Consider the following 13350-nt stretch of genomic DNA (forward strand, 5'->3'; position numbering starts at 1 on the left):
ATTAATATCAAGTCATGTGCCCGCAGAAAGAGTATTAGACAACATTAAATGTTACCAGTCTTAATTTCTGACAGTGAATTTATTTTAAAATGTTTCTTTATTTGTTACTTTTTATCCCCCATCAATGTTATAATTTTTGCTTCAACTGTAAAATATAATTCAGAAAACTCAAGATAAGAAGAAAAATCTATTATTGTATTTACTCATATTTTCACTTACTGTTTCCTTTCTACCTTCTTGATGTCCCAGTGTTCCTTCTTTTATTGTTTCCTTTCGGTTTAGAAAATGTCTTCAGATTTTTTTTTTTCGTAGCTACCCAGAAGAGGGATTGTTGGGTTGTATGGTAATTCTATTCTTAATTTGTTGAGGAAACTCCAGACGGTTTTTTATAGTGGCTGTACCAATTTACATTCCCATCAGCAATGTATGAAGATTCTTTTTTCTCCACAGCCTCTCCAACATTTACTATTTCTTGTCTTGTTGATAATAGTCATTCTAACAGGTGTGAGGTGGTATCTCATTGTGGTTTTGATTTGTATTTCCCTAATAGCTAGAGAAGTTCAGCATTTTTTCATATATCTGTTGGCTGTTTGTGTGTCTTCTTGGGAGAAGTATCTCTTCAGGTCTTCTGCCCATTCTTTAATTGGATTGTTTGTTTTTTTGTTATTGAGCTGTATGTGTTTATATATTTTGGGTACTAGCCCCTTATTGGAGGTGTTGTTTGCAAATATCTTCTCCCATCCAGTTGGTTGACTCTTGGTTTTGTTGATGGTTTCTTTTGCTGTGCAGAAGCTTTTTAGTTTGAAATAGTCCCATTCATTTAGTTTTGCTTTTATTTCCCTTGTCTTTGAGGTCAAATTTATAAAAATCCTCTCTGAACACAATGTCCGTAAGTTTAGTACCTATTTTTTTTCCATGCAATTTATTGTTTCAAGTCTTATATTTAGGTCTTTGATTCATTTTGAGTTAATTTTGGTGTATGGTGACAGATAGCAGTCTAGTTTCATTCTTTTGCACAAGGCTTTCCAACTGTCCCAGCACCATTTATTGAAGAGGATTGCTTTTCTCCATTGTGGAGAGCTCCTTTGTTTATGGCTCCTTTGTTGAAAATTATTGGTGAGTAATTTTGAAAGTCTTGACTTTCCCCTAAGACTCCTCTGATACTATCCCAGCAGTAAGAGAGAGGAGTATCTGTTATTGCTTGGTGAGGGTGGAATTCCTGGCTCTCCATCTAGTCTCCATCTTGACACTGTAAGGTGGGAAACCCACTACAGATTGGTGGGAGATGAAAGTCCAGCTCACTATTTAGCTTTTCCAGGTACCATGTTGGGTTTTGGGTGACTTATTACCAGCTAGCAAGACTGGAAGTCTGGCTTCCCATTTGGGCTTTGCTGGCTTGAGTGTATGTGTCGGGGGGACACCTTTTTCTGTGATGTTTGACTGGAGTAGAGCAGTTGCCTAAGGTTTTCTATCTTGCTAGGCTGTCCCTTTCCTAACACCTACAGAATGTTAGATTAGCTGGAGAAATTAGGCTCCGTTGGGACTTTTTTGTCTGTACTTGATGTATCCAGATTGTTGGCTTCTTCAACCTCAAGTCTCAGATATATGAAGTAAAAAGAAAATTCTGTGACTTCACCTCCAGGTTGTTTCCCAAGATCCAAGATCTTTAGTCTTATATCTACCATTGGGAGTCTACTTAAGATAGTGTCTAAAGTTTTTAGTTGTACTTAGCAGAAGGAATAGGGAAAAGTATGTCTGTTCCATCTTCCTGCTATCTTTTAATACTTATGCTTTTTAGCAATTTTTTAAAAATGTTCAAGGTTCTCTTGCTTAGACCTGGGATTTACCATTAAGTTATTCATTCCTATGAAACCACAGTGCTTAATTAGTGATGAGACCAGAAATCTTCCTTTATGTCTTATGTAGCAATTAATCAGTCAGGATTGTATTAACACATATTAGTTTTCAGAAATCTGATGAAACTGTCACTTCACACTAGAGTGATGTCACCTTGACACTAGTCAGAAATAATAAATGTATTAAAAGGAAATTTGTGCACATGAAATAGGAAAATATGAAAACAGATATAATATGTTGGGATGAAGAGATTAGCATTATTTATAAAACGATTTTGTAGAAAAAAGTTTTTTTAAATCACTAAGCTACTAAGTTTTCATTTTCGTTATTTTTACATTATACTGTTACCTGGTAAAAATAGTATCTATCCCTCATATTGGGCAGATGAACTCAGAATCAAATATCCCTTTCTTGATGAGAAAAAAAAAATGTTAACAAAAGGAAAACATAGAGATAAAATATAATGAGTTAATATTCAGCTTGAAGCCTCATTATTTTCACCTTGATATCTCTTAAAACGTGTTTCTGGTATCACATATATTTTTGAAACAGTTGACTATTGCTAGAAATTGAGCATATTCTCTTTCTCTTAAAAAAAAAATGACATGAATTTTGGTCCTGACTTCCTTTTTTTTTTAATTTAATTAAATGAAGAAAATAACTATGGAAGATTTAAGATACTCATTTTATTTCAGAATATTTTTCAGTTGTGACACAAATCCTCAAGTTATTTACTGAATTTATACCTGTTTGATATTTAATGAACAAAGTTGAATGAGTTCTAAAGTACTAAAGTTCGACAGTCAAGAAATTTTATTATTGGTGTTTATATTTTGGTATTAATTATTGTTGTGTTTTAGTATTAGTTTAAAAAGTTACATGGTCTTCTGAGAAATGTATAATAAATAACTAAGGCGTAAATGAGATCTTTTCTGAAGGATGACCAGAGAAGCCCAAGGAGATCTAAAAAGTACACATACCTGATGAATAATTTTTAGAAAATGGATCCCAGACAACCAAATCTAAGTATTTCTTCACCTATAAATATTTAAAGGTGTATTCATACATAAAAATATAATCACAATGTATGATTCAGCTAGCATTCAATTTGTCTTTAAACCACCCACAAACTTTGCTCATGTTAACAACCTGGGCCACTTGTTAAAAAAGTGGATTTCCAAGAATTACTCACATAATTCCTTGATCTGGAACTTGGGTCAGTTATTGTTGCTTAGACATGTTTGGGAAATGGTATATTAAAGGAACTCAAGTGGAACAATGAAAGCGCTTACTCAAAAAATTTCAAAACACTCACTAAAAACAAACAAAAAACCACTTTTTCATGAAAATCAGGAATTTATGACTCACCTTATTGAATAAAGAACATTTCCATTCTTGAAAATTCTTAACAATTTGTTGTCTGTAGTAACTTCGTGAAAGTTGGCACCCTTTTCATTGGCAAAGAACAAATCAGGTTTCCAAATGGAATCCAACATGGAAGGGTCTAGGTCTAAAGAGTCATCAGGATATTCACTATATGCAAGGCGAGGATCGTTCCACTTCTGACGAAGAAAGATATTCACTCTGTAATCCTGCGAAAAAGAAAAAAGGGAAAACAAAAAACCTGTGCTTTAAAATGTTTAGAATTTTGTGTGCTATTCTTTGGGCTTCTCTGAATTATAACAAAAGCCACTGACACCCTTGTGAGATTTTCATCCCCCACCATCATCACCCATTACTATTGAAAGAAGTCATTTTCATTGTGAGGCTTTGCCCATATTTTTAGTAATCTATATACCTCCAAAGAAAGGACACAGAAGAGCACAATTTTATCATGCTTATATTTTGCTATTCCATTCAAATTTTACAATCCAGAATAAAATACTGGATTGTTATTAGACCCTGTAAAATATTTTCAGCTTCGTGTTTATTTTTTAGAACCATTTCTTTTAGTAGCTATCTAATAGTATCTAGAATGTAGTTAGTGAAATATTCCTGAAAGCAGTCTATTTTATAAAAAAGACCATATATACTTCTTTATAACAAAGACATATTCTCATGTTCAATATAGTATGTAAATTCCATAAAATAGGTGACGGGAAAAATAACAGGTGATTTTGGAATAATAAAAGAATAAAAAGGAACATTATTGCCAGTAATTCTTTAAGAAGATTTAGCTAGTGAGATTTCCAAATTATAACTTTCGTAATTAAGTTAAAAAGGTGAAGAGTCAGTGACTTCAGCCAAATTCTTATTCATAATTTCTGGACTAGTATATAAAATGACAAAGACTGAGTCAGGTGTATGTGTGGTATTTGTACACAGTGTATAAATATAAGCATTATCTATGACTTCATAATAAATACAATTTTCCCCTTAAACTTTTTTGAAATGAGCAAATAAATTAAACTTATAGATTTAATTGTAAGCATGAGTAAAGTGACCATTTTAAGAAAACTACAAAAAAAAAAAAAAAAAAAAAAAAAAAAAAACTACATTTGCATGGAAAATAGCCAAGGCTGGAGATATTCAGAGAAACTGAACATCAGTTTTCATCTACTTTTTTATTCCTTTAATACTAAATTATCAGTCTTCAGAATATAGTAACCAAATAATCATAAAGAACCTTCCATAATATCAGACCTGATAGATGGCTTATCTTGTAGGTAGGTCAAAATCAGAGTTTTTAGTGCATGTTACAAATCTATGTTCCCTTGATCATTATTTGTGTACTGAGACACCTAACTTCTAACTGTAGCTGAGGTTATACACCAGATATAATAATATATTTTCTGCTTGGTAGTTGCCCTTTTTCAGCTTTTTTTATCACAAAGCTCATGATAATGTGGAAATCTCACCAGCCATGTGGATCAGTAGAACGTGCAAATGGGTATACATGAACAAGCTTCTACCAGCCAAGGACAGGTCGTCCTCCCCTAGCCTAGAGTTCAGAGCACCATGAAGCACACCTCCTTGGTTGGTGGCCAGTTCTTGTGTCTCTCACTATCCTACTGTCTGTACCTCAGTACTAACTACCACTAAAGGAACTTTAGTCAGTTTCTCTCTGCCTTATACATAGGAGAAGGCTAAAACAGGACAAGTTATAATGATACCTGCCAGGGGGGAAAAAAATGGACTAGTAAAGAATTTCCTGTTGGACTGATATATATATATATATAATTAAATTGAAGTATTTTTATGCTATAAGTAAGTTTTTGATTGAGAATACTCTGCAGCTGTTCCCCACTGTCAGGCTAAAATAAAAGCACTTTTAAGCTTCAGTGTATGTAATAAAATTTGGTTGAATCTCTTTATCCTTATGTTATTGATTTAGTGATAAACTTTAAACACAATCTCAAATCCTCCAGGAGCACTTTTTGCTCTAAGAGTGAGCTAAAAAAGACATCAAGTATCCTTCAGTTTCCGTTTCTTAGTCACACAAGGAAAAAAATCAACTGTCACCTGTCACCAAGGCCAAAAGTTATTCTACATTCATTGTGCTCTTTCTGTCAAAAAAATAAATATCTTTGTTTCATAACACATTTAGGTATTTGATTTAGGGTGAGGATCAAAAGCAACACTCAAAAATAACCATCTCTTGAAAACCTAGAAACTTAAATTTTAACAGTCCTCACAGTTTGGGTTTTGACCTGCTTTGCAAATAAACATTGTGCTGAGAAGCTTCCCTATTACACAACCAAATTCAACATTTCAAAAATAACTTTTTAAGGCTGACTCCTCATAGCCAATGTGTCCCATTATACCCAGCAACCAATTATATCAATTATTTTTAAATCCTGATCATTTGTGAAAATGTGCAAAGGAAAGGGTAAGGAAATAAAATGATACCACCCTAAAAGAAGTTCTTGTACCACGATTCGAAATAACTTGCATGTAGTAGAATGCTATGAACTGAAGAAGGAAACCGCTTTGTAAAACAGAGACTAATGGATGTGTATGTAATATATGCAAAAACATTTAAAATGGGCTTATGAAAACCAGTTAAAATTTAATCACTCCTGGACTATACCTAAAAAAAGTGTAATTGTTTTATTAATGGAATTTTCCCTGTTCACCTGGGCTATGATTCTTTAAGGGTGAAAATGTAGAATGGTTATAGGTGAGTAAAAAAAAAAAGGACCATAACAAATATGAAACAATATATATTGAGAGTGAAATCAATATTTATAGTACACATTTCTAAAATCTAGACTTGCATTGAATTCATTCATAAGTCTTATAAGGCAGTTAAATTGACACTTCTATGGAATTATAAAATTTTAGGACAGAGATATTAATGACCTCCAGAATCATAACATAATACATTTGTGTTGTTTGAAGCCACTAAATTTGTGGCAATTTGCTATAGTAGCAATAGGAAACTGATACCGATGTCTTTTTTAATGGATTTGGGGTACATTGTCATTCTCATTTTTTGAGTAAGTTCCTAGAACAATTGATTATTTTTGTCAGCCACTCTAGAGGGTTGAACATGTAAGGCAAAAATCACTGAATTCATAGCCAAATGGAAAATTAACTCAGAATTCTTCCTGTTTTTAGGAGTCCTAATCAGAAATCCTGGCTAATTTCAAAATAATTAGAAAATAGCTTTCCTTTCTCAAAGAAATAAGGACAAAGTGCAAACTCCCTGACATTTTCTTGCTGGGTTAGTTTTATAAGATTTTCGAATTCTGAAGAACTGCACCACATAGGTCCGCATGCATCACAGTGCAGAGCACAAACACTCAGTGGGAGAATAATTGTTCTTAATGTCATGTCCATAATATCCCCCATGTTGCTTGCACCATCTGCTCTATGAACCCCACCACAGGGAGGTCGGACGTCCAGGGCAGCTGATTCTGCAATAATGGCCCATTGGGAAAGTGCCTTTCAGTTCTCAGTTACTAAACCAACTGGGAAAAAAGCCATTTTATAGGAACTATTTAGAGGCTCAGAAAGGTTATTTCAAAGCTCCCCTTGACTTCTTCATTATCCATATGTTTAATTATTCTCTAGAAAAGGGCGGAATTATTTTTAAATTATGAAAAAAAAATTTAAGGACACCTAATTATGTACCAATTCGGGAAACATAAATTTAAAAATTCCCAAGAAATAAGTAGACTCTCAAAAAAACGTACAAAATGAAATATAAGCAAAATCCACCCCAATATTCAGAATTGCAGAGGGTTCTTTTTTATTTTAAAGTTTTTATTAAAAACATAGCCAACATACAATATTACATTAGTTTCAGGTTTACACCATAGTTATTCAACATTTATTTACCTGAAGAAGTGATCACCATGATAAATCCAGCAACCATCTGACACCATACCGCACTATCACAATATTATTAACTATATTTTCCATGCTGTACGTTATATTGCCATGACTTATTTGTTTTATACCTGGAAATTTGGACCACTTATTACTCTTCACCTTCCTTCTCTTTTTAATTTTTCAATTACAGTTGACATGCAATATTATTTTATATTAATTTCAGGGGTATAGCATAGTGATTAGACATTTATATAATTTAAGAAGTGATCCCCCTGACTAATCTAGTACCCATCTGGCACTATATATGGCTATTACTATATTATTCACTATATTCCCTATGCTGTACTTTATATCCCATGACTATGTTGTAACTACCAATTTGTACTTTTTAATCCCTTCACCTTTTCACCCTGTCCTCCCGCCCCGTCCCATCTATCACCCCAACAAAACTAGTATCCATCTGACACCATACATAGTTATTACCATGTTATTGACTATATTCCTTATGCTATACCGTACATCCCATAATTACTTTGTAACAACTAATATGTACTTCTTTTTTTCTTTTTTTTTTTCAAATTTATTTATTTGTTTTTTAATTAGTTTCAGGTGCACAAGGCAACGCAAAACTTAGACGTTTATCATTTATATCCCTCACACTGTGTGAACCCCCCTCCCCCCATCCACTATCCCTCTGTACGTTCCCCAAATTAATTTTCAAACCCCCATGACCATCTTGTGATTACCGACTATTTTTCAAAACCTCTCACCTTCCCCTTATTAATATGTACTTCTTAATCCCTTACTCTTTTTTCACCCATACCCTCAACCCCCTCCCATCTGGCAATCATCAAAATGTTCTCTGTATCTAGGAGTTTGTTTCTGATTTGTTTGTTTATTTTGTTCTTTATCTTCCCTTAAAGTTCAGCTGCTGATAAAGCCTTCTGTGGTTTGTGAGTTGGGTGAGACAGGGCCTCAAGGAGTCACTAGATTGGGAACAGTTGTGTTTACCAGGTTAATATAGATTCTGGTTTGGTGCCTGTGCTCAGCCTGGAGCTGCTCATGGAAAGTCTCAGAGCACACCGAGGCCAGTCATGACCTGCCTGGGGCCTGTGGAATCTGATAGTTTTCCAAGAAACAGTGCAATGCAGGCAGAGCTGGCTGCTCCCTGAGAAAGTGCCTTCAGCATTGGGGAAGTTGGGTCCCAGTAGTCAGCAGGGCAGAGCTGCAGATTTCACCAGGCCAATCAGATTCAGATTTGGGCGTAAGCGTAGGGGGCGAGCTCAACACATTAAAGATGGCAGCTGCCTACCCAGCTGCAAGGAATAAGGACACTGCACAGGGAAAATGGCAACTGTCCTCCAGCCCTAGTCTTAAAGCCACACATCTCACTCTGCTCCCCGTAAGCCTACGATGTCCCCCGAGGCACAGACTCTCCACTGAAGCCCAAGGTGATTGCCTGCGAGCAAGGAATATGTGCACAGGTAAAAGGATGCCTGGGTTTCCTGCAGCCTTCCATCCCATCCACATGGTTGTAATCCCCGCTGTTTTTTACAGCCAGATGTTGTGGGGGCTCTCTTCCCGGCACTGGTACTCTGGGCTGGGGAGCCTGGGTTGGGGCTGGGATCACTTGCTCCTCCGGGGAGAACCTCTGTCGCCGAGGTATCAATCTCTATTTTCAACCACCACACGGAGGTTTGGGACCAGCTTGGTTTGCCTCTCCACCCCTCCTACCAGTCTCGATGTGCCTTTTGCTTTATATCCTTAGTTATAAAACTTCTGTTATCTAGACCAGGGGTGTCAAAACTGCGGCCCGCAGGCCAACTGCAGCCCATGATCCATTGTTAATTGGCCCGCAGCAAATTCCAAAAATATATTTAGTTTACTTAAATAAACCAGGTGAAGCAATACGTACTTCACCTCGAGTGAGTGGCCCGGCTGTTTGTGTATTTTACTGCATATGGCCCTTGCTGAAAAACATTGAAAAAAGTTTGGACACCCCTGATCTAGATTTCAGATGGTTCACCAGGTTGATTGTTCTGTAATTTAGTTGTAATTTTAATGTGTTCATGGCAGGAAGCAGGCACAGTGTTTATCTACTCCGCCATCTTGCATCTTTCCTCAAAGTTCTTTTTCTTTTTTTTTTTCCAAAGAATTTTATTTTTTTTAGAATTATTTCAAGGAATTGGCTTCTGCAATTTGGGTGGTTTTTTGGGGGGATTTTTTTCTTATAACAATAGTATTTAAAGGAAATATTAGTTATTGAAATTCATGTAATTTATCGGGATTGGTCAGAACAAAAGTGTTTTGAGTCAATAAAATAACACTCTTTATGTCTCATTCAGCAACCTCTGTTAATATGTGTTTTAGTTTGTTCAGGTTACTATAACAAAATAACGTGGCTTATAAACTACAAACATTTAGTACTCACTGTTCTGGAGCCTGGAAGTCTGAGATTAGGGTGCCAATATGGGGATGAAGGCCCTCTTCTGGGTTGCAGACTTCTCATTGTATCTTCATACTGCAGAAGGTGCTAAAGGGCTCTATAGGGTCTCTTTATAAGGGAGCTAATCCCATTTGTGAGGGTCTTAAGCACCTCCCAAAGGTCCATCTACTATTACCATCACTTTTAGGGGGTTTAGGATTTCAACATGTGAATTGGAGTGGGGGGGACACAAATAAATGATAACAAGATTGAAAATTAAACCACTAACAAAAACAATAAAAAGCTATATAGTTGACCCTTGAACAACACAGGTGTGGATAACAACCCCAGTAATTGAAAATCCAGGTACAACTTTTAACTCACCCAAAACTTAACTCCAGCCAGCCTTTCGCATCCATCGTTTTGTATCCATGATTCAACCAACCACACGTCTGTGGTTGGAAATCCATGGCTGGGAAACTGCAGCTGGGAAAGGGAAAATACTGTTTTTGATCTTAAGTTGGTTAAATCCATGGATGCAGAACCCAGGATATAAAGGGCCAACTCTATTGAAAAAAGATGGTGTTAAGTGGACCCATGAATTTCAAGCCCGTGTTGTTCAAAGGTCAACTCTATTCCATTCAGACCAGTGTTCAGTGCTTACACTCCAAAGTAAGAATTTCTGGACGGGTAAATTTATTTCATGGTGGCATTATTCCAGAAGTCAGTAGAGATTTATTCCAACTAATATAGTTAATTCAGTTTGGGTACGTCTGGCTTTAGAGGTAAAGGCCTGCACAGAGCCAGTACTTCCAGTAGCTGCTTTCTTTCAATGAAAAATAGTAATTTATGTTGTTCTGTGGTTGTAAGGTAACAAGTTCTTCTCTGCCTTAATGTGCTCATAGCAGCACTTCCCAAGACCCCCACTGATCTAGTGGCACCTTTCTGCCTCCAAAGCTCACTTGTTGCATTCCTACTCTATTCCTCTTTGTCTTCAATTGTATGCCCAGTTCTTAGCCTTCTTACAAACTGGGCTAGACAGCCCAGTAGAATACTTTCACTCCTTCAGGACAAGTTGTGCCAACAAACCTATAGGTTTGTGTATGTGGGGGGGGAATGACACAATTTCCTGCCTCATATTTCTGCCCAAATCAGTTCCTAAAATTCTGTTCACTCCATTTTGTGTTATACAAGTAGGAAGAGAAAGTTTATATGTTTCTTCTGGTTTAGGAAATGTAGACATGGAAATTCTGGCACTATTAGGTTGGTGCAAAAGTGATTGTGGTTTAAAGGTTAAAAAAAATAGAAAAAAAACGCAATTACCTTTGCACCAACCAATACTATTTCCATTCATAACCCCCAATTTATATGATATCCAACATAGAATGTACTTACTTATTTGAGTTTATTTCTACTTAATGTTAATCACACAATTTGCGTGTTAATATAAACATAAGCATTTCCATGTAGTACTTATTAATTTGCATAGTATTTAGTAATGATGTGTGGGCAATGATCCACTTATTATTTATTTTGGGGACTTCATTAAACAATTATTTCTACTACTGGAATATATGACTTGGATCATAAAAAGTCTTTTGGAAAATGAACTGTTTTTCAGTCTTCAAAACATCTTATGGTTGATCAATACCATAAAAGCTCTTCAAATCCAGCAAGAAATTCTAAGAACCCATTAATAAAAAGAAAACTTTTCTGAAGGTAGCTGAGATACTTCACACTTTAAAAGATGGAAAATAACACCACAAAATAATTTTTGAAGATCTTTCAACTAGTGTGTTTTTTGAATAGCTGAAGTAAACTATGTTATATTTTTTGCATGTTTTTTTTTTTCTTTAATTTAAATTGTGGTCAAATATACACATGTAACATTTACCATTAGTGGCATTCAATACATTCACAATATTGTGTAACCATCACCACTATCTAATTTTCAGATCATTTTCATCACCTCAGAAGGAAACCCTATGCCTGTTAAGCACTCATTCCCCATTTCCCCTTCCCTCCAGCCCCTGGCAAACTCTTATCTGCTTTCTATATCTGTATATTTGCCTACTCTGAATATTTCATATTAATGAAACATACAATATGTGGCTCTTTGTGTCTGGCTTCTTTCAAGGTTTATTTTATGTGTGTTTTTAAAATGTGTTTAAAGAGGTAGAGATCATCTGTTTAATTTACAAAAACTTGATAGTTCTCATTGAGAGAATTATAAACACTAGGTGATTCAATTTTAAAGACAAATGTTTTGGGAAGTGAATGCCAAACTATCTATCTATCTATCTATCTATCTATCTATCATCTATCTGTATATATATATACATGATATATATGATATATAACTATATGTATATAGTTATATATCATATATATCATGTATATATATATATATATACAGATAGATGATAGATAGATAGATAGATAGATAGATAGTTATATATCATATATATCATGTATATATATATATACAGATAGATGATAGATAGATAGATAGATAGATAGATAGATAGATATAAAATCACAATCCACAATCAATATAAAAGATGAAAATAACTTCTCAATTGCATGTTACTAACTTTCAGGCATGAAGTTAGATGCCTTAAATATAATTTGAAATTGAAAAAATATTGATTCTAATTTGTCTTGCATATAAATGTTCAGGATATATTTAATCTTGTAAAGGCCTAACAGCTTCATCTTGCATTACAAGTATTTTTCATCATAGTGAAGTCTGCCACAGCCACAGCGTATCTAGTTGTCTCCCACCAGTCAGGTCTTATTTCACCATAATATGTAATTTGGGACTAATGTTATAGAACTGACTAACAAAGGAAGATTTTTTCTGAAACTACATAGCATCAAACATTACCAAACTAAATGAATTATGCAAACTAGGTTTCCTTAAGTGTTTCCATTTCAAATATACTTAGCTTTTTAGTTATACATCTACATATTTTTAAAATTTAATCTATTTTGGGGGATAATGTTTATAGTTCCCCTCCCAATTTTAATGAACTAGTGACATTTAGCAGCTTGGACAAGGTTTAATAAACAAAAATAAAAGAACAGCTATGTTGGCAAAAGATTTTTGCTTTGTTTAACATTTGTTTTCAGTAGGAAAATTGGTCATGTAAATCAATTATTCCAACAAATATTTTTAGTATTTTCAAATTGTTCTCAACACTGAGGCTTGTTATCACACTTTTACATTTTCATCGATATTTTAACTGCCAGTGGTTTTCGTTGGAAATCTTTTGATTCATTATGTTGGATACTATTTATTATGAAGTGATAGAGGTTGAATATTAAAAGAAAAAATTCCCACTTTGGAAAAGTTTTAGTGAGTTAAATATTATATGTTTAAAACAAAATTCAATTGTATTTGGGATGATGTTTTCCTTCTGAGCAATACAGATAATTTTTAACTAGCAGTTTGTTGATTTGGAGATTGGCCAAGAAGCTGTGTGGAGGCTATTAACTGCACTTTAAAGCTGTGGAGAAATTAACTTCCTTTAAAAACAATTATTGGATATTGCAGACTTATTAGGATAGTTCTTGACAGTAACAGATGAAATATTTGCTTCGCCCGCATCAAGTGAAATAATTACTTAAAAAATTCACAATTTATTTTTAGACAATTACCTATATAGTATGTATGCAATTCACCAATATCAAAATTAAAAAGAAAATGTAACTCATCATTAGGGTAAACAACACCACACACTTTAATATTTCTATATTTACAAATATTTGCGATTATGCTTCCATATTTA

At 34.5% G+C, this 13350-nt stretch overlaps 1 protein-coding gene across 3 annotated transcripts in view; it reads right to left on the reverse strand.

Moving 5' to 3' along the window:
• Window positions 1-13350, reverse strand: part of GLRA3 (glycine receptor alpha 3) — a 150813-nt gene that overhangs the window by 73812 nt on the left and 63651 nt on the right. For 2 of the 3 annotated variants that reach the window (XM_019733097.3, XM_019733096.3), the window contains exon 4: window positions 3226-3449. In XM_019733097.3, the coding sequence (XP_019588656.1) occupies window positions 3226-3449 (224 nt within the window). Of the gene's footprint in view, window positions 1-3225; window positions 3450-9943; window positions 10046-13350 lie in introns of all 3 variants that reach the window. The other variant, XM_088792540.1, reaches the window with a different exon arrangement.

The sequence above is a fragment of the Rhinolophus sinicus genome, chromosome 15 (assembly GCF_057876585.1).
Source record: "Rhinolophus sinicus isolate RSI-liver-muscle chromosome 15, RSI-T2T, whole genome shotgun sequence".
Lineage (NCBI taxonomy): Eukaryota > Metazoa > Chordata > Mammalia > Chiroptera > Rhinolophidae > Rhinolophus > Rhinolophus sinicus.